General features: G+C 50.3%; 2 protein-coding genes across 2 annotated transcripts in view; both read right to left on the minus strand.

Moving 5' to 3' along the window:
• Window positions 1-497: 497 nt before the first annotated feature.
• Window positions 498-8298, minus strand: RFLNB (refilin B). Its single transcript, XM_075904671.2, has 3 exons — window positions 8021-8298; window positions 6061-6170; window positions 498-4038 (listed from the first exon to the last, which is right to left on the minus strand). The coding sequence occupies exons 1-3, from the start codon at window positions 8201-8203 to the stop codon at window positions 3708-3710; spliced, it is 624 nt and encodes a 207-aa protein (XP_075760786.2). The 5' UTR covers window positions 8204-8298; the 3' UTR covers window positions 498-3707.
• Window positions 8299-16600: 8302 nt separating this feature from the next.
• VPS53 (VPS53 subunit of GARP complex) overlaps window positions 16601-26129 on the minus strand; it is a 114038-nt gene continuing 104509 nt past the window's right edge. Inside the window, exons 20-22 of the mRNA XM_075904662.2 lie at window positions 24237-24374; window positions 20865-20969; window positions 16601-20502 (exon numbers count right to left, since the gene is read on the minus strand). Of these exons, the coding sequence (XP_075760777.2) occupies window positions 20332-20502; window positions 20865-20969; window positions 24237-24374 (414 nt within the window). The 3' untranslated portion in view covers window positions 16601-20331. The remainder of the gene's footprint in view (window positions 20503-20864; window positions 20970-24236; window positions 24375-26129) is intronic.

Genomic DNA, 26129 nt, shown 5'->3' on the forward strand with positions numbered 1-26129 from the left:
GTACACAAAAACTCTATTATTAATTAAAGAATTGGTATTCTGTTTCAATTCCTATCCTTCTATCAGTATTAAAAATCCACAAGTTTAGAAATTCAGAAGGATTTAATAAGACAGTAGGCATCCAGACATGTACATTATATTTCCTCTGACAAGAATAGCTTGTCACAATAAAAAAATGTTTTTGAGTTCAATATATAATATATTCTAGTAAGTTATTATATAATGGACTCATCACTGTGGCATCTGAGCATCTGAACTGCCTCCCCCTTTAAAATCCATAATCAAAAGAGAAAGTTTTGTCTGTTTAAATACTCAGTTCATTTGAAAACAACAAGTGCTTTGTTTGCAGCATGTTCCAAAGCACATATCAGAAACCAGAACTAGCTTTTTAGGAATAAAATGGTGCCAGATGTGAAACAAACACATGCTATGGAGAGAATTTAATTATCTTAAAAACACATCTTCAAATGTCTTATTAAACTGATGAAGCCACAGCATTTGTATTACATTTTTATAGGCAATTTTATTTTAGTATAGCTTATTAGAGAATTTAGCAACAATCAAATCTGATAAAAGAAACAGGATCTAAGATCATCTGAATATATTGTCTTTAGTTCTAAGTAAATATTGTAGTAAATGATATCTAATGCTTCCACACAGTATGTAGCCACTAATTTCAGTAGTAACACCCAGCTGGACAGAGTTTGTGCAGTAGAGATGAGCCAGTCATTTGTGATTCTAGTTTGCATTCAAGACCAATCAATAACCAGTAAGGTTTGCATTATAAAGAGACATCCCTGCAATGGGTTTACCTATAATTTATTACTAGTTACATGACAAAAAGCAAATTGAAATGAGTGGGGGGGGATTATGTCATATATAGCAGAACATATTGGATCTTGCACAATGATAACCAGCCTTGCCGTATACTAATCTGAATTTTTTAAAAAGCGTCTTCCATCAGTTGAAGAGGAACATTACGAAATCTGTGTTTTTAAAACACAGGATGGACAAATACCAGCCTACGAGCGGGATCTGCTCTGCCAGGGTTAGCTTCTGGCGGCCCCCACCGCTATATTTACCTGCATAGCCACAGGTACTGGAGACTGCAGCTCCTGTTGGCTGTGGATCGCTGATCCTGGCTAATGGGAGTTGCAGTAAGCAGTGTCCCGCTCTGTGCTGCCCCTCCTAGTAGCTGGAAACGGCGATCCACAGCCAACGGGAGCTGTGATCGCCAGGAGCTAACCCTGGCAAACCATCGCCGTGTTACTGCCCACCCCGTCCTAAACCATAGTGTAAGAACATTTCTCATTTAACTTGGAACAGCTAATGGTCACAATTTTAAAATAAAACTTCTTTTCAAAATCTAATGAATTCAGAGGAAAAGCAGTATGCATACAGGCATCCATTCTAGTCCAGTATCCTGTCTCCTACAGTTGCAGGAGGAAGGAACAAGCTAGCAATAAGGAATAACCTGTCCTCCCGAGACGTTATGTCTGAAACCTCTACACACAGAGGTTGGCTTATGCCCTGTTGTACGTGCACTTTTGGCAACTCTTAGGGAACGGTCTTAGTGGGAATAATTAGTATTTCGTACAGACTAGATTCGGCACATTTGGCACTGGGCTATGCTACTCACGTTGGTCCTTCTGACCCTGAATCACATGCCATGCAGCCCCAGTAGCCTCTGTGGGGTTACACAAGTTGAAGATCAGGTCAGGATTCCCATACCCATAATTCCTTACGAGCACTTGAACTCAGCACTCCAAGTCTCTCTAGCTTTAGCACGTCTGGATTTATGGGCAGAGAACAAAGACTAAAGGAATTACTGATTCAAGTGAATAAATAGCTAAAAAATCCCAACAAATCCCCTCTTCCATTGCATTTCCAGTCTCTTGCATCAGCTTTCACTAGTACATTGCAGAATTTACCTCTGCACATGCCATCTGTAACACCTGCAGAATCTATCTTACTGCAGTGCCTAATGACAACCAGCACACAGCCTGCATTCCTTGCTCTCCACTGACTGTTGTCCTTGTCCCTGTGTCCTACATATGTCCTCTTTTGAGAGTAGGCCTTGGGCTGGTGCGCTGAACAGGAGTGAATTTTAGCCCCGGAGGCGTTTGGGGAGAAAAGGAAAGGAAAGACAAGAGAATCCAGTTTCTACAGGCCATGCACAAAATCACTGCTACACCCACAAGGAGTATAAGCCACATCTTCAAAAGCCCGTGTTTTCTTCCCATGCTGCTCTCCTCACTTTCAACCAAGAAACAATTGTGGAGGTTTATAAAGCCACACGTTCTGTTTGGCCAAAGCGTGTGAAAGCACGACAAAGACAAAGACGATGCCAAGGTACAGGTTAAGAATATCTGAAGTTTTTATTCTCCCCACCTCTCTCCTCCGCTTCTCTGCCCCCTCAGCCCCCAGTGCCCTTCCGCCAAAACGCACTTCTGATTTGTTACTGCAGGGCTGCTCAGGAAGCTGCTGGTATGGAAGATCTTGCTTTCCTCAGTGAAATCATCAAAGCCATCAGCTCAAAAGCTGAAAATAACGATCTGTGCCAAGCCCAACAGGGAAAGCGCAGGCATGGCTGTAGATCTAGACCGTTGACAGTTTTACATTCCCTTTGTCACAATCAATATCTTCTTTAGCAAGTCACTCCCCTGTACCCTACATGACGCTGCTGGAGTCCCAAAATTCGACTTCCATTTTATGACCTTCACGCTGTGGGTTTCCTAACATTCTCCCATGTTGCAGCTCCTCTTGAGAGAGGAACAGGGCCAGCATTAGCACATACCAGCTAACTAGCAGTTTGAAACCATTGTGATGTCTATACTTGGCTTTCAAAATTCATCACCCATCGGATCATTTTCTGTGCAATATTCTTCACTGCACGTTCCAGTCCAGTGCCTGCAAATTCTAGTAACCCTGCACTGACAAGCAGTTGCACAAGTCTGAGGCTGGGTTAACTAACTGGGAAGTACACAAGATGTTCTGTAAGATTACCCAGATGGGAAGCCTGAAGAAAGATGACCCAGTTCCTTCTGTGCCGTTGCCTACCCAAATGCAGTTTAACTCTTGCTCTAATCAAAACATCCTTTCCCCCCTTAAAGGAACATCTTTTAAAACAGGCTTGAATGCGATTAAAAACATCTGCTTAGATATAAAATTCTGGATTTCCCATCAGCTAACCTATGCCAGAAGATGTCAGCACCTACTGCTTCACCAGGAAATAGACAGTCTTGTGACCAAAGATGAAATTAATTACGGCTCTGTTTACAAGTGGCTGAATTATCTGCTAGATTTTCTGCAACAAAGAAGATTGTCATTGGTTTTACACATCAGCATGAAGAGTCAAGCATGTTTTTCCACTGTCCCAGATTCTCCCTTATCTGTGAAAGAGTGATTAACTTTTCCTCTTTGGAAACATTTCCCTTATTTTCATCTGATTACTGCAGCAGGGGAGGAGGAGAGGGAATCATCAATTCTAAAAGAGGACAAATGGCTAAATTTCCATAGAAAAGTAGGTGCAGGCCACACTGATGCTTAAAGCTGAATTTCTGAGCTGGCACAGAGGTAGCGACAGGTGAGGTTCCCTTAGAGTGATTGGGCAACTAGGTGTTTTTACCCACTTTAGCTAGTGGAGAGTTAGTACAATACAGTAGGAAGGGACTAGGATGGGTCATAGCAAGAGAGACAAATGTCAGTCAGCAGTCATCCAGGAGGTAATCGTTCCCAGAGTATTCTGCAGACTCCAGCTCGATGCTGGACAAGAACCGCCGTATGGACTTCCTGCAGTTGTAATCCAGAGTGGTGGTGTACACAGTTTTGGGGTGCTTTGGGTAGACGATGGTGGTGCTGGTGAAACGCAGGGGCTTGTTCCGAGGCTTGAAATGGACCTCGGCTTTGTAACTGCGCCACGTGCAATCAGGGATGCAAACAACTGTTTGGCTGCACAAGGAAACGCCTAACCCCACTGGCATGTAGACATCATCGATGAAGTGCTTCTCCGAGCCATACTTCACAGAGGAGGTGTACCTGAAACACACAAGGGAGACACTCGTGTGAACCTCACGTTGCTCCAGCAGCCAGTGCTCACTAGCCAAAAATGCAGGAGGAGGCAGGGTAATCTCTTGGCGAGGGCACTAGGCTAGGACTCAATAGGTTCCAATGCCAACCCTGAGATTCACTTCAGGCTAGCCACTTCCTCTCTCCGTGCCTCAGTTTTCCCATCTGTAAAATGCGGCTCTCAATACTGATCTCTTTTGACAAATGCTTGGAGATCCATGGATGGAAAGTGCTGTATAACCCCTGGGATTCCTAGTCCAAAGGCATTGTACTTAAATATCTATCTATCTTCCCACGGATCTCTCGCTTTCCACTTAAGGGAAGAGGAAAACCATCTCCTGCTGGCATTTCCATTGTTTGTCCAAGTGCCAGCTCTAAACAGAATCCCCTTTTCTAGTGGCATTTCCAAAAATTGCACCAGTTTAGCCATCTTAGCCCCGTAGGGTCTAGACAACCATTTTCAGACCAGCCAGGCACCAAGATCCGCATTTAGACTCCCTGAAGAAATGGCCTGATTTTCAGAACTGTTGACCCCATGGAAGCAGATGCTGTTTTCTGTGTTCTTATTCATCACGGGTCCTGCGGGAGCTCTCTATCCTTCCTCAGCCTGGCAGGTCATCAGCCAAGGCCGATGCAATTATACCCACTCGTTTTCATGAGGAAAACCAGCATGGACTTGACTGGCAGAAAATAATACATTGAGCGTACTGAGCATTTGGGATATGAAAATGAATACCGAGAATGCCTGGGTTTGTAATATGAGATGGGCCTGAAAGTCAGATTCTCGCTCTCTCTGCCTCACACCCTAGCCTTGGTGGGCCTGATCCTGCATGGTACCAAGGGTCAATTTCAATCTCTCGATCGGATCCTTTGTCAACACTAGTGAAAATGTTTTTACCCCTCCTCCCTATCTCCCTGCTGTTTGATCTATATGATTGTTCTACTTCTGGCCTGCACTGCTGTAGAAAGAGAGCTTTGTTCCTTTTTGTTCCATAAAATTATGTCCAAAGGAATAATCCATAGTCTATGAACTGAGGCAGTGTATTAAAAATGTTCCACCTCCCTAAATATTAGCTTTTCCCTCCCCAGTTCGGAGAATTACCTCTTGTTGATAAGACAGAACAGTCTACTATAAAACCATCAGTTTAGGAAAGTGGAATTCCTTTCCCCCAATAAAACAACCCTTTCGAAAGCGACTCCCTTTGAAGATCTTTGCTCGTGATTACCTTTCAAGTGATTAAACAGAACCTAAGATTTAGCAGCTGTCCAATGAACTAAGAATCATCATAAATAGGCAAGGGAAGTCTTTCCTTGAAATTCCTTCTAATCTACAAGGGGGTTGAAAGAGGCAAAGGGCTGGGGAAAGGCATAAGGAACATGCTGGCTGGGTGGAACCACACAGTTAATTGAGCTTGAAACTAAGGCAGCGGTTTTCAAACTTTTTTCTCATGGCCCAGTTGAAGAAAATGGTTGATGCTGCAACCCAACATCATTTGACTTGAGTGCGGGCTCCAGAGTGGGGCTGAGGATGGAGCTTTGGGGTATGGGAAGGGGCTCTAGGGTGGGGGAGGGGTCAGGGCTGGGGCAGGAGGGGCTTACCTTGAGCAGCCTGAGCAGTGCAGCGTTTCCCAGCCAAGGGGAGTGTGGCGCTAGTGCTCGGGGCAGGGGCAGTGCATGGAGTCCTGTGCGCTCTCCCCCTCCCACCTAGGAGCCAGACCCGCTGTTGGCCACTTCTGGGGCCCAGCACAGTCTGTGGTTCCAGGCCAGGCAAGTAGCTGTCTTAGCGCCCCCACTGGTCACCTGATCCCCTGCAGCAACGAGACCAAGGGCCCGACATTCCATGACTGAGTAGTGGGTCGCAACCCGTAGTCTGAAAACCACTGCTCCAGCGGACAAACGGATAGATCCTACAGCTCTTTCGCACAGTAACTATTGAATCTTTACACCCCCAGGAAGAGGAAGTTTAAACTCTGATTGTAACACTGTATTTACCTTATCTCCTTTGGTGGCAGAGGGTCAAACTCAACTCCTTCGCCAAAGGATAAAGGGCATAACCTCGCAGGGCAGCTGGCGAGCAGAGGGCTGGGGGAGAACACAGCATTCTGCAAGAGCGCAAAGAGAGTCCCTTTAATATAGCAATTCATTACAATCCCAGAGGGGCTGTTTGCTGAGTCACCACCTATGCCACAGATAAGGTTAACATTACCCAAAACAAAATCATCTGTGAAGGACTCCCAGCTCCACTGACTTCCATGGAGACCCACATATTTACACAATAGGTGAGCCTGGTACTTCTGGGCATTCATACTGGCGGGGGGGGGGGGGGGGGGGAGGGAGAGAGGCAGCACAGGCGTCTGGGGCAGTACAGCGTCATGTGGCACAGAAAGTAAACTCTGCTTTGTGGATTTATGTTTGGGTTCTGCAGCTTTCGTAGTTTGCAAAGTGTGTATGAAACCTCTCAACACTGGGTTCATCAGTCACTGCTGTACAGAAACCGTCACGGGTTATTAAGTTGCATGAACTTCGGAACAGCCTTCCCAGCTTCCTGCTTCCCAAGCTCAGCTGTGTGCAGGAGGAATGTGCGCCCTAGGAAGGGGGAACTCCTTTGAGCTGGGAATGGAGAAGTTCCCTGTCTCCTCCCTTAGGGGACCGAATGAAGAACGAGGCACTTTCCCTTCTGACTAACCCTCCCCCCCCCCCAAGCTGGGAAGAAGAATGATCATGACCACAGCACCTCCACGCTTGGCCATATTTAAGGATCAATCCTGCTTCTCTTTAATACAGCTTTGGGAATGCTCCTTTAAGATTCCTGGACCTTATAAGAACCTCATTGTTCAATCTATGGCCTTTCTATGTTGTTCTCCAGGTTCCCTGCATCGTTTTCTTCACAAACAACGAGGGGTCCATTAGTTACAGCAAAAGCCTGATTTTCAGTGGTAATGAGCTCCAAATGAAATCAGTCAGACTTGCAAGGACTCAGCACCTTTCAAAACATAAACTAAGACCCCTTTTCAAAGGGCTGGGTGGAAAACGATTCCAGACAGTTTGTGTGTTTGACCAGCTCTGTGGAATTCCTGTCTCGGGCAAGAAGCTGGGAGGTGCTGTAAATGAATAACTCCGGTTCATGATTCTACAATTCCGCCACCCGTCACCGGTTTAGATGTCTGTATTTCCCTCGTGCCAAGAGTGTGGTGGGCTCTTTGTGGATACCGCCTTGGCACGGACACATTTAAACAGCAAAGCAGCAGCAGTTAAATGTATGCTCAGGGCATGGAAGGGGGAGATGCCATCTGGTACGATTTGAGACCCAACATCGAAATGAAAACAATCTGGGGCCAGCTAGACAACCCAGCCTTTCCTCTACAATGTGTGCATGGCAGGACACCACCTCCCCTCCCCCGCCCTCTGGCTTCGGGGGACATTACCAAAGGATGCTCAGACTAGCTGCAGAGTATGGGGGCAGTTCTGTGCAGAAGGGCTTCTGTCCAGCAGCTGCTGCGCCTCCAGCCAGAGGGGCCAGGGCACTGGCCGAGGGCATCTCTGCCCAGAACAGGCAGACGAGAGAGGCAGGATTTGTGACCGGTGCTTCTGTCTCGCAGCAGCGCCAGCGAATTGCATCACTCTGCAGGCGGGAGCCGCATCTTTGCAGAGAGGTGACAGGCGGAGGGGCAAAGCTGCTTAGGTGCAGGGATCGCCAGCGCAGGCCGCTTCCTGGGCTGCCCTCGTCCATGTTCAGCCATACGGGGGGGGGGCCCTGCTGGTGGGGGCTACAGGATCCTCGAGAGGGAAACCCTCCCTCCGAGCCTAGCGCCCCCAGCCCCACAGGCAGCGATACAACCGGTGCCCCCCGAAATGATGCATGTCCCCAAACCCCCCCTCCCCGCGCAAGCCCCTTGCCCGCTCCAGCGCTCCCCGGTGCCGCCACCACGTGCCAGCCCCCCGCGCTACTCACCGGCGGCGCCTGGCCCGCGGCGTCGGGCAGCCCGGGGGGCGCGGCGCGCTCGGGGCCGGCGGGCAGCAGCCAGTGGCTGGGGCTGGGCGGGAGGCCGGAGTCGGGGCTGTCCAGCACCCGCTCCCCGCGCCGCTTCCCGGCCAGCGGCTCGGGCCCCTCGGGCAGCGCCAGCGTCCCCACCATGGCCCGGCCCGGCAGCTCTGGCCGCGCTCCCGGCCCGCCGGCTCCTGGGCAGCAGGGCCCGCCCCCGGGCCGGGGAGTGGAGCGGGCGGGGCCCCGGCGCCCCACCCCTCGGGCCTGCCGGGCAGAGAGGGACGGGACGGGGCTTCCCAACCGGGAGCCAGCCTGGGAAGGGGGCGGGGGACCGACGCGCGCCAGCCCGGGGCCGGGAGCCAGCCCGGGGCCGGGCAGAGCCCGCAGCCGGTGGGGCCCCGTGACAGGCTTTCTCGCAGGGCCGCCCGCGCCGGGCCCTCGCCGCGCACAGCCCCGCCGCGGGGCAGGGAAGTGGCAAGACCGCCCTTGCACAGGTGGGGAAACTGAGGCACGGAAAGGCAGGCCGCTGGCCCAGACTCACAAGCCCTGTGCAGCAGCCAGCTCTGGGGCGCAGCGCAGGAGGGGTTCGGGGTGGCAGAGATTCAGGGGGCAAGGACTTTAGTGAGTGAAATCAATGGCCCAGCTGCCTGTGACTTCACTGGAAGTGGGATTTCACCGAGGGCGTCTCCCCCCGTCCGTACTTCGGGAGAGCTGGCCTGGGAGCGAGAGCAAATTGAGGGCAAGCGGGAAGCCTGTGCTGATCAGCTACCTGTCAGTACAGCTCCCTGAGTCTGCCCTGGCTTTTGCTATGAAGAGGGGTAAGAGGGAAGGCTGGTCCTGTCTACAGCAGCCAACCAGCCCTACCCAGCCTTCCCCACGAACCTTTCTGCCTGCCTGCGGGAAAGTACCGGGACCACAGAGGGTTACACATCAGGGGGAAACAAAGGGGCTTTCTGCCAGTGGCCAAGCAGGGAGCCAAGGGGCTGGTGGCCCCCACATCACTGCAGCTGCATGCTGACAGCCAAGCACTCCCTACCTCAGTGGTTTGCTACTGGCCACAAGCACCCTGGATAATTTATGCTGGCTGTCACCACCGTCACATCCTCTCATTTTACAACCACTCCTGTTGCACCAGGCCTAGGTGCAGATCCTGCACCCCCCAACAGAGGGCTGAGTCACACTTCTAAACCTGAGTGACACCCTTCCACCTTGTCCCTGTTCAAAGTCACACCCATGGGTTTATCACAGCTTGGAAGTGGGTTTAGTTATTAAAGCAAACAGGCGGGCACTCATTAGGCCATATATTTCAGATCCGGTGACTGCGGGGGAGCAGCCTACTTACAGAGACCATAAGCAAGCAGGAACTAGAACTGCCAAGGTGGTATTTATCTGTGGTGTCACCCCATTTTTAAATGCAGAGCAGATCATAAAACAGAGGCCCAGTGGGGGGTTCCAGCTCTAAACAGTTGACATTCACCTTTGAGAAAAATCTCAGCACCCACAACAGAAATTTGAAAAAACAGGGCCCTGAGCAGCTGGCATGTTCCAGCTGTGACTGAAACCACCAGCCCAGGTCGTTCTGAGCAGCAACCCCCCAGCTGGGTTTGTTGTTCTCATGCCCTAGCACACGGGGACGTTCTAAGCAGCCACCGTTCACCAAACTGACTGCAGGGTAATAGCCCAAGTCAGAGATTTCGAAGCTCCCACTTGTCTCTGCTTAGGAGGGGAAGGGGACGATGCAGCTAGAACTGCCGCTCTGGCTACATATTGCAGTTGGGGGCGGTGGGAGTGTTTATAAGCAGTTAAGTATCAGGGGAGTAGCTGTGTTAGGCTGGATCCACAAAAGCAACAAGGAGTCCTGGGGCACCTTGTAGACTAACATGTATTGGAGCGTAAGCTTTCCACTCCATGCATCTGACAAAGTGGGTCTTTGCCCACGAAAGCTTATGCTCCGATACATCTGTTAGTCTATAAGGTGCCACAGGACTCCTTGTCGTATAAGCAGTTAAGTGGATTATGATTTCCTTTATTTTCAGCAGTCTCCAAGCCCTCTCCTGTTCCCAGCAATGGCCCTCTGGTTTAGTCAGAGTAGACAGCAGTACACGTGCCCAGAGTCTAAAAGCAGAGTGCCTTATTCAGGCTGCTGGGGTCACATGTGTGATGTTGGGCACATGCATTAAGGGTTTGTGGGATCAGGGCACAACAGGGCTTTGTCTGCACACAGACGTTGCACGGGTTTACCGTTGGGTGTATCTACACTACAGGAGCCCAGCTCCAGGGCTGCGGTAGCCCAATCGCGAGACATTTCCTACACTGACAGATTTTTTCTCTCTCTCTCTCTCTCACTGTCGTTAATCTGCCTGTCTGGGACAAGGTAACAAGGCTGATGGAATTCTTCTATTTACAGCAGGAGTTAGGTGACTCGGTGTGAACATTTCACAGCCCTGAGTGACGCAGTGAGGTCGACCCAAGTTTTAGGGGTAGGCCAGGCCTTAAAGGTGCTATTTTAAAATGATTTAAATAAGAATGCCCACACAGGGGTTTGCATCAGATTAGGTTTAGAGCCCTGCAAATCTAGAACTACTGGTTTCATATCTGCATAGAACGGGATGCAGATATTGACAGATCATTTGTGCAGATATCCACAAATCATTTTTGCAGATGCCAATTTTGCATCCGCACAGGGCTCTACTTATCTTACATATATTTTGTCTAGCAGCTTAGCCTACCCCTCTACATCTACAAGTGCAGGCTAAGTCAATATAAACCAGGTTCAAACTGATGTGAGAGTCTACACCAAACTAGCACTAATTCAGTTTAAAGGCATCTTTTGACTACAGTGATGCAACTTTGCATGCAAGCCACAGTCCTTTCCAAGGCAAACTTCCACTTACAATTTTGCCTCCTATAAATAGCACTTGTCCCATCAATTGGATTTCTGAAGGGCCACTGCTACCGAGGCAGAGTTGATGAGAGTGGCAAGGGGCAAAGGACTAGAGGGAAAGGTCTCCAAACTCCTGCCATGCTAGGAAGGCTAATGAAATGGTCTTCAGAAAATCCTTAATAAATACTCATGCCGCATCATCAGATTCAATGGGGGAAAGACTCCTGTGGGGGAAAGAAAAGCTTTGCTGGCAGCCAAAGCAAACACGTTGCTGTACAGTAACACACAATCTAGCCTGACAGGCCCGGCCCAAGAGAACCCAAACGCTTCAAAAGAATTCCTCTACTACCCCAAATTAAAAGCAGAACAGAGCCTTCAGCCAGAGGCGTCTGTGGTTTGCAGCTAAGTACTGCCGGGAACTCCGGCTACTTCCTTAAGGAATTTACATTCCTTTGAAGAAATGTGATTAGGTTGCTGGTCTTGCCTGAAAAACGTGCATTAAAAAAGTACATTCAAAACCTGGTTCAAATCAGCAGGGACAAAGCTGAAGTGCCGGACAGGTGTTTTGTTGCTTTTGTTTTAAATACACCCTCAGCAGGACATGTTCGTGTCTCTAACACTAGGACAGCAAATCACCTTTTCCTTTCAAATCGCCCATCAAAAGCCCTTTTTGAAATGAGAAAAAGGCTCATGAAGCCATTTCCAAGCTAACACAATTACTATTTCAGAGCTGCCGCCAAGCTGCTCAGATCAGAGGACACTCAGCCGATAATGTAGTTAGAAACATTTAATGGGGGTGAGAGGAAGCTGGATTTCCACTATCAAAAATCGGAGTTTACAGCCTGCTGAAATGGTCGAGAGAGGTCGGCTTTATTTCATGTAGAACGTGGGTCCATTCAGTGGAGGCCAATACTTCCACAAAGAGCTAAGTCGGAGATAAAGCAGGAACCAGAGTCTCATGTTTATATCGCACCTTTTACTCTGAAGGATCCCAGAACACGTCTCAAAGGGGCATAGGGAGACCATTCACCTACCACTGAAACGTGGCAACTGTTTGACAGTGTGCACCAATGTTACGCACCAACATGGGACAGAAGGTAAAGAACATCAAACCCTGCCAATGGAAGTTAAGACCCCTCCTATAAAAAGCATCAAGGGAACTTTAATAACCCACAAGTCGCCAGATTTGACCCCTCATCTGAAAGACACCAACGTGTTATAGGGGGTCTGGATTCAGGGTAGACTCAGAGCACATGTAAACCCCTCCCCCTTCCTTCATCCAGTGCCTTAGTTTTCTTTGAACGGTTCTCCTCCAAGTGCTGACCCCGCCCACCGAGATGAAGTCGTGAGAGCTGATGGGATACAGCACCCAGTTACTGTTCGACTTCAACCAAGGAGAAGAGCCTTGCGAGACCTCGGGTGCAGTACGCAGTTCCACTGCGTGTCCCAAATGCTCCGGGACTCCATGTAAGACGGGAAGGATATAATTTTCAGAAGAGACTAGAGACCCCTAAGAGGAGCCCGTATTCTCAGCCCCTCCCGAAAGCCTGGCCCCTTTAAGGCATCTCAAGGCAGGCACCCAAATCATCAGTCTCTTCTGAAAACCTTTGCCACAGTGTAAGTCACAGCTTGTCTGTCTACCTCATTTGCTTCCTCACGCCACCATGGATCCAGGATACAAGTAACTTACCAGGACCCTTTCCACACAGGCCCAGCTTTGTGCGCTCAATCAGTATTCACACAATAGTTACACTGATGTTGGTCCAGAGCAGAAATAAATGAGAAGGGGGAAAAACAACCCAGGAACAATCTGAGTTGTTTGATGATGATGGAAAAATCATTCCCAAACAATGGGAAACCTCCAGGCTTCTCCCACCTCCAACATGGGCTGCAAGAACGCAACGTGCTAGACACTCACTCGGTCAAACCTCAAGGCAGGTGATTTAACACGTGCTCCGTGCACGTTTGTTCCCCTGGGATACAGACTGCATTTATGAACATCAACCGCAGGTAACTTGGGTTCTTAGAAGTCCTGATCAGTTTCTAGCAGTTCCCTCTGCTGCAAAAGGAAGAAATCCGTCTGACACACCTTGCCAACACTTTGAACTCATTGCTGGAGGATGCAGTCCTCTGCCACCCAGAGTTTCTGGCAGCAGCTGGGATTCTAGCACGTGGCTCACTCTTCCTCTTAGCAATTGGATCTAGTTCTTCACAGCACCCACTGGGTTCCCTTCTGTTTGCTGCCTACGGTGGCCCCTTGATAACGAACATAAAGAAAGCACCGTGGCATAGTGATATCCGAGCCTGGGGCCAGGAGCCATGAACTCCTCTATTCTAATCCTGGTGGTTACGCTGACTCGCTGTGTGGCTCTGAACAGGTCACAAGATCTTTGTACCTCTGCTTCCCCACCTGTAAAATGGACATAACATTTACCTACCTCGGACCGGTGCCTGGGAGGCTCAGTTAACATCCGTGAAGCGCCCTGTAGGGCTAAGCATTACCAGCAGGCAGGAAACGATGAATTCTGATGACAATAAAGCTGAAAACAAGCAAAGGGTTTGGTACAATTAACAGAAACGTTTGCTGCATTTTCTGTTTCACTACTGTATTTCCTGCCCTCGATAAGAAGTACAACTCCTTTTATTAACTGTATCCTTCAAGGGGCACTTGAAGAAACCAACGTTGCTTGCAATCAGCGTGCACCTCACTTCACCTGTCCTGGCTTTAAGCACAAGTCCCTTTCGTAATACCAGTCGGAGGAGAACTACACGGATGGAAAACAGCGGATCTGGCAACCCCGCACGTGAGAAACAGTAAATACAAAGCCTAGCGAGCCACACGTGCAACCGCAATGGGCTGCATGTGGCCCACCACTGCCTACGAGGTGACACTGCGTAAGAGCATCCCAACACAAGACAAAACAAAGAACGATTTTGAACCAGTCCACGTCCTCTCGTGCAGTAGCAGATTCGTCAGTTTCATGGTAGGTCACTGTCTGTGTGAGAATCCGGGTTTCAGAGTGGTTTGGGCAGAACTAAATCAACAGAAGCAGAATTTCTTATTTGCAGCCTGATGAGGTAACAAACCAGCCAACGGAACAAGGAAACATGGTCCCCCCACCTGCCATCAGGAGAGTCTGTCTTAGAAAACAGACACACAGGGAGGGTTGCTGCTTACGTTCTGCAGTGTGTAAAAGCCAAATGGCTACCACAACACAACAATTGCACATACAACTACATACAAACAATGTTAAGGTTGCAAAGCCAAGCACTCAAAAGTTAGGAAATGCCAGAATTGAGATTGTCTGGGGCAAAAACAGTAAGTGATCAGGTAATGGAAGACTGTATCATACTGCACACCACAGTGCTGAATTAAGGTTACACAGAGGAAAAAATAGTCCTGACATTTCCTAACTTTTGAGTGTTTGACTTTGCAACCTTAATGCTATTTAAATGTTTTGTTTTCTGGTGTGCAACTTCCTAGATTTTTAAAAAAGCCAACTGAAGAAAGAGAAACACACTATATAGTATTACATCAAAACCTTTAGATCCACCTCACAGATCTACTAGCAATTGTAGGATGTCATCCTCTATTTGGAACAGCACTGAGAGATATAGGGCACTTGATGGCTTTCATAAACATTTGCTGAGAGCAGAGCAATGGTGCGGCACACACCTGGCATGGAAATTTTCAACCCAAAGAGACAGGCTTTGGCAATGGTATAAGGAATACAACTGGAAGGAACCTCAAGAGGTCATCAAGTCCAGTCCCTGCCCTCATGCAGGACCAAGCATCATCTAGATCAGTGTCTCTCAACCAGTGGTATGAGTACCCTTGGGGTACTCGAGAGAAGTCTGGGGGGTACGTCAACAACTGAAATTTGGAGAAAACTGAACTTTTGTTTTAAGTTTTACAGCGCTTTATTATTTTTGTACTTTTTACACCCAAAAATGTGACTGCTCACCCGGCTACGATTGTTTAAACAAATGTGTTGCAATGGTAGAAAAAAAAATTGTCTGAAAACTGAAGGTACTGGGGGTATTTACCATTTTTTTAAAGGGGTACTTTATAAAAAAAGGTTGAGAAACACTGCTCTAGATCATCCCCAACAGGTGTCTGTCTAACCTGCTCTTAAGTATCTCCAGTGATGGAGATTCCACAACCTCCCTATGCAATTTATTCTAGTGCTTAACCGCCCTGCCAGTTCAACCTAAACCTCACTTGCTGCAATGTAAGCCCATTGCTCCTTGTACTATCATTAGCAGTTAAGGAGAGTAATATGTCTTCCTTCTGGTTGTAACAACCATTTATTTAGACACTTGAAAGCTATCATGTCCCCTCTATCTTATCTTTTGCAGACTAAACAAACCCAGGTCTTTCAGTCTTTCCTCGTAAATCATGTTTTCTAAGCTTTTAATCATTTGTGTGGCTCTTCTTTGGACCTTCACCAATTTCTCCACATCTTTCTTGAAATGCGGTGCCCAGAACTGGACGCAGTACTCCAGCTGAGGCCTAATCAGCGCAGAGTAGAGGGGAAGAATGAGTTCTCATGTCTAGCTCACGACACTCCTGCTACTACATCCCAGAACGTTGCCTGCTCTTTTTTTTTGGCAACAGTGTCACAAGGTTGACTCATATTTAGCTTGAAAACTGGGTCTTATAATGGGAAGTGTTAGCAACCTTAATAATAGCCAACAGATGATGCTCCCAGCCCCACCTGTAACACTCACACACTGAGGAATGTGTTTTGTTCAAACAACTTTTGACATAACAGGAGATTAAACATTTCAGCTAATTTAAGTACAGCATGTTAAAGAACCAACCTGTCTTAAATTGCCTGTTGACAGTAACACCTCTGTGACCCCTCCCAACTCGCAGTCAGGAGAAACACAATACGACTCATGTGATATAACCCAGCTAGTCATATTCATCACTGCAAATGTGGTGCAAGAGGCAGCTCACCATGCACATTTACACCTGATCACTTGATGGAGGAAGGGGCACGGGGAAACATACTGGAAAGAGAAATGATCCACTGACTCTCAGAGCAAAAGATATAAAATAATATCTACTGTATTCTGAAAGTCACCAACTCTTCATTATCAATACATGTAACAGGAGGTTTCCAGAGAAGTCTTTTCCACAAGGTAAGCAGTAGAGATGTTACAAATCATCGAATTATTGACTAACGCAAGTTTAACTTTCCAGGACTGCCTCCCATATGGCCGGGCAGGGCAGATTCCCCTGGTTGTGCTACTACAAATACAAATTGCTATCTGCAAAAGGTCACTTTGCTGGAGCCACAGACATCTGCAAGGTGATGGAAAGTTAACAGGAGGGGAAAACCGTCTGTGGAGGGGAAGAAAAGGATTGTCAAAGTTTATGAGGCCGGTACATGTCACACTATACCCTGAGCAGCATGCAAGAGGATTTTAAAACCAATCAGGTAACGCTCGGTGGTGATACACAGATAGGGACATAAAATTATTCTATAATCAAAATGCCCTCAGCCCAAAGCTGCCTTCTAGGCAGTGCAGATGTGTGTTTGGGCATGTGTACTCGCAGCTTTCAGATTTCCTGCCCCCAAAAGCCAAGAGACGGGGCGTCCCCATCTCGAGATCCAGTCTCTTCTCTATACATTGCTTCAGAACACAGGCTAGAGGAGGTTGTTAATAATGATTTAATTAGTTTTAGTGTCACACTCCAATATACAGCAAGAAATCACTTCCTGGACAGAAAACTTAAAAAGAAGTTTTATACAGAAACACAATTCCTTTATCCTCAGAAAATGTACAACTCAGCCATGTGACACACATGCTTTCAGAAGCACCCAGTCTGGTAAATACACAAGAACAAGAAAACGTTATAGGGAACAATTCAATGCACCTGAGCTTCTAACATTCTTCCTTTTTTTTTTTTAAATTTTTGCAAACATTCCTCCTAGAATTCCAAGTGGCAAACAGTAGTAGTTTAGGAGCCTTCTGGGGGAAAGAAATAAGGAAATAGTTTAGATTTCACCCACACACAGTCTATTTATAACATGGACCCAATTTTTAAATTGAGAGGGGGAGGGGAAATCAATCTAATGTGAGGTTACTAGGCCAGCATGTAGATAATGAATCTATGCAAGCGCCCTGCATTCCCATGGGGCTTGGCTACTGTATTTGGTAGTAATTAATAATAACCCACGTTGGATCTGATTTTTTTCAGGAAAGGCAGTACACACACCTTCTTTTCTTGCGTAGTCTTCTGTAAACTGATCTGTATCAAGCGCAAACACCGCTCCCTGCAAATGCAGGTTCTAAAACTAGCTGAAGGGTCAGAAACAGTCTGTGATCCAATGACAGCTTTCTGATAAGCTAGAATAGGACACTGTTACCCTACCCCCTTTTAGCCAAGTTACCAAAACATCCACAACTGCTAACACTGTTTCAGGACCCCGTAGGTGTGTATATTCAGCTGCCTCTGCTCCCAGCTTTCTAACACCAGCTCTCCATGTGAGACAGTTTCAGTGGTAGTTTTTTGTGAAGATTTCCTGGGGCAGACCAGGTTAACGTAGGTCTTACAATATCTCAACTATCAGCATCACTTCTTATTTTAAGAGCCCTGGTCAGATACAAATGGCTGCGTGTTGAGTAACCAATTCTAATGCAATCCCTCTGTCAGCTCAGGAACTATTTGGACCCAGGCTGATTTATCAGCCTTGGAAAAAAAGGACCATTGCACTTTACGTGTCCAGGCACAATCTACAATCTCACCCACACAGGGCTGATCAGGGAAAACACTGGTGCCTCCACTGGGTGCTCGACTCAAGTCACCTTAACAGGGCCTGATTTTTCCAAAGCATTAAACATCGAACTTCTGAAAATCCGGCCCCCTAAAGGGGTCTCCAGCCAGAAATCCCAAAACCACCAATGACTTTAGCAAACGTAGGCGTCGTAGCTCATTTGCCAATGTAAAAATGAAAAGGGCAGAACTTCTCAGTCAAAGCTGGCATCCGATCAGACGAGAGCGACGCCCTGGGATGCACCAAGGAAGTGAAGGAACATCATGGAACCTTTTCCAAAGCATCCACATCGGATTCCACCTTTAACAACCTACAACAGGAACAGGGTCCCCCCAGACATCGAATGTGGGGAATGAGTTAGCTATGGAGGAGTTGGCACTTCTGCCACTTCCCTTCCCCCAGGCTGGACACGAGCAACGTAGGGCAAAGGGATGGAGAATGAATATTTGACTCGTTCAAGACGCAGACACCAATAAAGGCCTCTCGCGGAGGAACAGGGGTGTGTTCATTGCTCAGTACCCTGAATAGTTATCCTCATGTACAGCCCAGCAAAGAAGCGACTAGTAAAGGAGACCCGGTAGTGCAGGATGTGGCATGTATTACAGCCGTTATCAGATATTTGACCGGAAGTGGGTGCAGCTCTAAGACAAGAGATGGGTGTTTTGTTTCCAGGTTGGCTCGTTACCTCTAGCTTTTAACACATCTCTATTCCGCTTGCCACAGGACGTCCACCCAGACACTGGCTACTACCGGTGTCCTCAGCTGTGGACATGGAAGCCATAACCCAGGGATGAGATCCTAGGGAAACCCCGTATCAGGACAGACGCTGAAGAAAGGGTCAATTACTGCACACAGGAGAGAGCAGGGGGACAGAACAGGGCCAAAAGGTGAATGTGAAGATAGCGTCAGGGCAGATTTTCAGCCGTAGCAGCCCCTCCCCCACCCCAGAGTGTCTCAAACTTTGCAGCCTTTTTAATTTTATACACAGATTTTGCATACGATGAGTTTGGTTAAAATAAATGTGGATTTGATCCCTCTCCCTCCTGTCTCATGTGTGCTACATATCCCTCAACAGTGGCTGCAAACACTACCAAACCTGTATCTCCAGCTGCCCCCGAATAAATACAACCATGAAAAGCGAGCCAGATGTGCCGTGGATTCTCCCGCGATGATCGCTAGCCTGCTGCAGTGACGCCTCACCTGACACAAACTGCATGCACAGACCTCCTGCAGAAGGAGCAGGGAAGCAGGGATTACAGTAAGGAAGTTGCACATGAATTCTCCAGCCACCAAAATCCCTGTGGCCTTGTATCACCGACGGGTCTGTCTCTGGAGAGGTTATGAGGCAGGATGGGGGGTGGGGTGGGAAGAAATCCAGTGATGACAACAATGAAGTGATTGTGGCACTAAATGAAGGCTTCTCAGGCAAGCGTGTACCACAACCAGCACTTTACAAACAAGCTCTTGGCAATTAGACCCCCTCGCCCCAGCTCCTGCGCCCACTGAAGTCAACAAGCGTCTTGCTGCTGACTCCAACGGGGGTTACTTCACAACAAGCTGTGTTGTGAGAGTGTGGGCCCGGCTAGCCGGTGCCAATCCGGAGCGGCTCCTTCCAAGCTGCAGCCGCATCAGCGAGTGGGGAACGAGGCCCTTTCCACTCAGGGCTGGCGAGAGTTCCATCCTGCAACGAAATCCTGGCAGCAGCAGGCCTGTAATTAAAACTAACATTTCCAGTGGCGCTGCCTGCAGGCCGCGGCTGTGCCAAAGGGGCACACCCACATTTCTGGCCTCCAGCTGGCACGAAACAGGCAGCCACGAGCCTGGTGGGAGGGTCTCATTCAATGCTTGGCTTCCAAGGGCTTGTTCCATAAACAGCCCTTTGTGGAGGAGGGAGAGGGGGGTAGTGTTGGGTGGCGGGGGCGGGGGAGCCTCGCGCACGTGAGAAAATAAGGAGAGGCTGGCGATGGCTGCAGCAGATGTGGCGTTTGGCCCGGAGGCTGCCGGCCGGCAGGAAGGTGCGATTTCGCCAGCGCCTTGCCGAGGTGCAGAATGCAGCGATCTCGCCCCTGCCCGCTTCCCACAGAGGGTGCGCCAGCGGGTTTACTGACAGCTACAGCCCACACTCCTGTCCTCGGCACACAGGAGAGATGCTGCAGGGTCCTGGCTGGGGCATTTACAAGGAGCTCGTTGGAGTCCTGGGGCAAGACACTCCATGATGGGGAGGACATGGCGTCTTGTCCCTTCCAGGGGACAGTCCTGCATGCTGCCCAGGGAGCCCAAAGGGGAACTGCAGCTAGATGCTGAGTGAGCAGCATCATGGAAGCAGCAGGCAACCCTTGGGTGTAACCCAGTCAAACCATTTTCCTAGCCCACAGCCCGAGTCACTGCACCCCCTCCGAGCCACGAGCCCGGAGAAGCCCCAGTGAGACGGGTCTCACTCGGCTAATCTCTCTCGGAGACACACTCGTCCCTTGCCAAAATCAGGCTGCTTTGCCATTAGAGCAAGCCAGTGCGTGTCCGGCAGCGCTTGTTCGGTGACCTAGGGTAGGCTAATGGGGAGCCTGCACAAGACCTGGCCTAAGGGACTGGGGGGGCAGCAGAGGTTGCTACAGTCTCTTTTTGATGAGCTTCTCCAGTTTCCGTATGCGCGAGGACTCCTGCTCGGGCGTGGGAGCCGCCAGGGAGACGGAGCTGGTGCTCTCCACCCCCGAGGGAGGGGCGGGCAGCCTCTGGCGGAACAGCTCCAACATGCTGCTTTGCTCGCTTCTCTTGAGGCCCTGTTGAGAAACAAAGGGAAGTGGGATCACAAAACACAGGGAGAGCGTCGCTGCCGGGGGCAGGGGCTGACGGAAGAGAGCTACGGGAGATCCAGGTTCAAATCTCAGCCTCCCCCCGGAAAGAGCCGGAGACAGCCACCCCACAGTTCCGGGCGAAGGCAGGCTGAGCCTGCGCTCCCCAATCAGCGTGCAAAGCGCCATTAAGCACCAGCAGCCCCCAGAGCAGGAGGCAGCCTCTGTCCCGCCAATTGCCTTGTCCCGCATCACAAGCCCCACGCAGACGGCTGCTTGCCAGGGCAGTCAGGCTTCTCCGGAGAGGGCCTAGATTACAGGGCCGGGAATTCGGCTGGGCAGGTTCTAACCTTCATGTCTAAAATCTTCTGGAAAGTGTCGGTGCTGCAGTCAGCGAGGAGTTTGATGTAATTGTCCACAAACACGATGGGGGGCTCGTGAGGGGCCATCACCACCTGCAGAGAGGGGGGGGGCATCAGACACAAGCGAGGAACACGTAGCCCACCCACCCGCCGGCGATATCGATGGGAGCGGCGGAGTGTCTCCTGCAACAGGAGCAGAGCTTATATTCATTAGGCTGGACTGTCCCCATGCAGCTGGCATCCGCGAAGGAGGAAGGGCTGTTGCAGTTTAAACTAGATCCAAGCAGAGGGGAGGATTCTGAAACGATGCACCTTTTACAGGAGCCAGAGTCCTGCTCCAGCTCCACCCGGGGTGACGGCAAACTCCGCTTTGCAAACGGCAGGAGAAAGCTCTGGAGAGCTCCGGTCGACACCCTGCTGCTCAGGCCCTGTCAGTCTGTGCGGGGCTCGCTGGCAGGCCCTAGCACAGGGCCTTTCGCCCAGAGCTGGGCTGTCTTACAGTGGAGCACCCCACAGACGTCCCCGCAGAACGAACAGCACGTGGTCTCTAAGCAGCCCAGCAGACCCTCAGACGCCTAAAGAACGGAGGGGGCCGTGCACGCGCACGGCTCCAGAAAGGCGCGGGCGCGTTAGCAGGAGCCAAGCTACGGTGAAGCTCAGAGCAGGGCGGGGCGAGGGACGGGTTATGAATTGCCAACTGCTACTCAGACGCTGAACAGATCCGAGAGGCCGCAGGGGCTGCGTTTTGTGTGGAAGCTGCTGCCGGATTCTGCCTCCCAGCTTGCCGGCTGGCAGGCACGTGGGGTGGGGCTCGAAATTTCATTTGATTGAGCTGGGAAGCCTGAGTCTGATACCACCGGAAAGAGGAACGTGCCCAGGGAGAAGAGCTATGAAGGTGGGGCTGTGACAAGACCCAGCTGACGGCCCTGGAGCCAGAAAGCCTCAGCTCAGGACAGGCAGCGAGTGCACAGCGGGAGCCCCGACTGCCCCATCAACGAGCTCAACCCGAGCCTGAACCGCTACTCACCCAGGCTCCCTCTCCACTGCACAGAGCAGACAGCGGCAGCGGCAGAGCTTTGCTCTTCTAGCAGTCGTTTTCCCCGGGACAGCAGAGCGCAGGGTCACCGCTCTGCAGCCAGGGCCTGCTTTCTGCTCCATGTCACAGCCAGGCCCTCTGAGGCCTGAGGAAGCTACCCGAGACTCTGATTAGGGGACCACAAGGTCTATGCCACATGGGGACACTGGCGCCGCCACGGGTTGGGATCAGCAATGCGCTGGCTTGGAGGGCAGGGGGAGATTCTGGCTAAGGTGAATTCCCCTCCTGAGCGGCACTGCCCGCGCGCCACCACGTCCCCAATGAAGCCGCCGTGCTCTGAGGGGGAGGAGGGTTTCACTGAAAAGCCGGGTCAGGCTCGCACCCCGGTCAGAGTTCCAGGTCTGGACGGGAGCCTGACGCAGGCCAGTTCCCATGGCTTTAGGTGGTTTACCCAATTCTACCCACTGACGAGGCCACTGACGCTCTACATGAAGTCAGCCCGGGATTCCTGCCCTGGTGGGTTGTTTGAAGGCAGCTCACCCGTAACCTCCTGTCTCATCGCTGCCCCTTGGTACCGGGGAACCTGGAGACACTCCACGCCAGGCCAGGGTATTACATTACCCCACTAATGGCCCCGCCAGGCTCTCTGGACTTATCACTGTGCAACCCTTCTCCAGAGCCCAGGGACTTCTAGCAGGGGTGGCAGAGACGGGGCCCTTGCCCCAGAGGAGGCGAGAAGCGGTTAGAATGGAGCTGGAAAGAGGATAAGCTGCTTTCACATCAACACAGGCAGGTGCACAACGAGCTCTAGAAAAAGTCTCTCTCTGGCGCTAGGCAGCAAAGCACCTTACCAAGGAGGGAAAAAGCCCGCCCGGTCCTTCCGGCACTTCCACCAGCTCCCTTCTGACCCACCCCCCTGCACTGGAGACTGTGACTGAGACACTTCTCCTTCCCAGCGCGCCAGCCCAGCTAAATGCCACAGTCGCGTACGGACACGTACCCCCCGTATAACCCTGCTCAAAGCTTTGTGCCATGATCAACAGCTGGACCCCAGGACACCCTTATGCCTTGTAAAAAGAGGTTTACCAGATCAGCCGACAAAGGCTTTCTTTGTCGCCCGATCCCCTTCTCGACAGCCGCTTTTTGCTGACAAACTGCTGACTTGGCAAAACGCAGCGGCCATTTTTATTTAAATGAAGCACGGGAGATTTAAATCCCCGCTTCATTTGCTATGTCGGTATGTCTAACTTACATCCCTCTGGCAACAGAGGGATGTAGTCTAGACATACCCAAGCAAAAGTGTTTTACGCCCTAGCGCTGACAGCCTGTGTCCTCTGAAACAAAGACACGCTGCTACAGCAAGGTCTCTGCATTACATCGGCAGCTGCCCTGCGATCGTGCACTGCCTAAGGGTCTGTGGATCTGCTGCAGTGTCAATACAAGTCTCTCTCCATTAGCATGGGCTTCATATCGTGACTGGCGGCGCTAGCGCGATCAGGGAGGCCAACCGCCTTTGGTTTGTCTATCTGGAGCACGAGCTCTTTGGGGAAGGGACTTTCCCTGACTCTGCAATGGTGGGGGCACAATGGAGCCCTGATCTCAGCTGGGGCCTCGAGGTGCCGAGCGCTACTGTCATACCGTCACTCGTGGTAGTTTGTGTGATTTCGGTTCAATTTTCTTTGCATTCTGTGCTATTGTTTGAAACCTTCTGGACTGGACTGTCCCATGTGAACCCGTGAGAGAGGAAAACCAGAGTTAAAACTCCTACCAGGCCCTTACCCCGCGAGCATGGCAAGTGTTGAACAAAGCAGTTGAGAGCCAGCAGGCAGCACCACCGTGCACAGAGTTAAGGACAAAGCGACAGCCTTAAAACTCTGAATCCAAGATGACGGTGCCACCCACAGGCGACGTGGGAGGTTACAGCCCTCAGCAGTGCTGTGCCCATCTTGGTTGTCAGCTCCACCTCAACTCTGAGCCATTATGCAAGGATCCAACAAGCCAGAGTGTTTTCACGTCATTCGTTGGTTTGTTATGGCAAAAATTGTTCTTGGGTGATTTTACAGTCGCAGGCTTCAAAAAGCGAAAGAGGACCCGGCTCAACAAGGTAACGGAGCTGTGTTTGGACAGGCTGTTCGGCTAGGCAGCAAATAGGTGAAACCAGGCCCAGTTGGCTCTCACTAACCAGCTATGCGTGAAAGTCTCAAAATAAAGTGAACAGCAGCAAGTGCTCGGAAGCACGTGGGGAAGCATTTCTGAAAGTGCCTGAGGGAATAAGGCCGGGTCAAGCAGACTCAGTACTCAGAATGAAGAATCTCAAGAGTTACCTTCAGGATCATTTCAGCCCGTGTCATGCCTTTCACCACTATCTTCGTGTAGCTGGCAGGAGCCTTCCTCACCACCTGGGACCCAATGGACGGCAGATCCAAGAGAACCATCTTCAGAGAGTGAGTGTCCAACAGCAGCTGTAAGAGTCAATCGCACCCTGCTACTACCCTGGTCCCAGCTACCACGCGCCATGAGCAGCTAGAGCCCAAACAGTTGAAAAGTTTAACTCTTTCCAGTTCTCAGAATGTCTTGGCATTGACAGCACAACTGGCACAGAAAGAACGATTCCCTGGGATGGACCAGACCTCTTAGTTGGGTAGCTCAGCAGATCTCCACGGACCTTAATGAAGCTACGATGATTTACGCCAGCTGAGGATCTGGTCCTTAATGTGTGGATTTTCCAATCACATTTTCATGGGAGCGTACAGTGAAGCAGTGTCCCCCGTTTGTACGCTGTTAACTGGCTACTCAGACCAACTCAATAATACCGTGATCCCTTTGCCTCTCAGCCTGCAATGCTGTCAGCTGTTCTGCATTCACTCAACCCGCAATACAGGTTGCACCTCTAAAATCTGGGATTCTATGGTCCGGCAACATCTGTTGTCCAGCAGGACTGGGATCAGAGTCCTGGTGCACTGCAGGGCTGTGGGGGTCTAGAAGCTAGCACACAGCTCAGATGGGCAGCGGGGGACGAGGGGGGAGCTGGTGCCCTGTTCAGCTGGGCTCCAAGGGGGGGCCAGGGAGCCAGTATGCAGCTCAGCTGGACTGGGGAGCGGCCATGAGCTAGCACTTGGCTCAGCTGGGCCGGGGGGGAGCCAGGAAGCCAGCAGGAGGGGGCCCTGAAATGATCTCCCCTGGTCTGGAAAAATCCCTTCTCCAGGACCAGTTAGGTCCCGTGGGTGCTGGACCAGGGAAGTCCAAACTGTACAACTCCAGGATAGCGCGTACACTGACAGCTGCCCACCTAACACACTGCACTGACCGACTCCCTCCAGCTCTCAGCACAGAGGAGAGGAATTTTCACTCAGCTGGCATCTCACACCTCTTCAGGCAGCATACTGGGAAAGGTGCTGTCAGCCAGAGCGGAATGACCCTAAATCCTCCAGGACTGCACCAGGTATGAATGAAAAAGCAGGGTGGAGACCAGCTGCGGAGCAGAGACCTGAATCACCTGAGCTGTATTTTCGCTTCAACAGAAGTGGTGCACGATTTGATTTGTTACCATGGGAGAGGACACACTCCAGGTATCCGGCTACAAAGCAAATTCCTGCGAAGGGGCTCGAATCAGGCGGAAGTGCGCTCCCACCACACGACCTGCACGGCAACACACCCCTACAATAAACAGGGCCACGTGTGTTAGGGCACGAAGCCCACAGACTTTAGTGACCCTACCAGGGCTATCGGGCGTTCGTGGCAGGTTCACCAGCTCAAATGTGGACCAATCAAAAAAGTGACACTATGATTATTATCCCGCAGCTGTCTTGAGGCATGGGAGGGAGGAACTGGTCTGTGTACAGTGCAGTGGGGGTTGGGTTCCATGCAACAAAAATCCACATTCACAAACGTCGTACTGGTCCCTGGATTTGAGTGAGACTGTTACGTAGCAGGGATGCTGCCTTTCAGAAATTAGCAGTGGCAGTAAAAAGCAACACCACTGTGGTAACGTTTGTGCCAAGGCCCAGATTTACAAAGGTCTTTGGACAACGAAAGATGCAGATAGGGGCCTCGTGGGGTTTTCAAAAGGTGCCTAGAGAAGATTAGGCACCTGATTGCCACCGAAAATCAATAGGAGGCACTTTCACCCTCGTCATTAAGTGCCTATCCGCATCTCTAAGTGTCTCAATATCTTTGCCAATCCAGTCCCAACAGAACAAGCACAACTCAGAACTACA

Source organism: Pelodiscus sinensis, chromosome 21, assembly GCF_052426305.1.
Source record: "Pelodiscus sinensis isolate ZL-2025 chromosome 21, ASM5242630v1, whole genome shotgun sequence".
NCBI lineage: Eukaryota > Metazoa > Chordata > Testudines > Trionychidae > Pelodiscus > Pelodiscus sinensis.

What these genes read in the sequence shown, in the direction of transcription:
- RFLNB (XM_075904671.2), bottom strand. Translation starts at nt 8,203, where the DNA reads ATGGTGGGGACGCTGGCGCTGCCCGAGGGGCCCGAGCCGCTGGCCGGG. An exon ending in CCGCGGGCCAGGCGCCGCCG is followed by an intron (nt 6,171 to 8,020) that starts GTGAGTAGCGCG and finishes GCGCTCTTGCAG; the next exon opens with AATGCTGTGTTCTCCCCCAG. An exon ending in CTGCCACCAAAGGAGATAAG is followed by an intron (nt 4,039 to 6,060) that starts GTAAATACAGTG and finishes TGTGTGTTTCAG; the next exon opens with GTACACCTCCTCTGTGAAGT.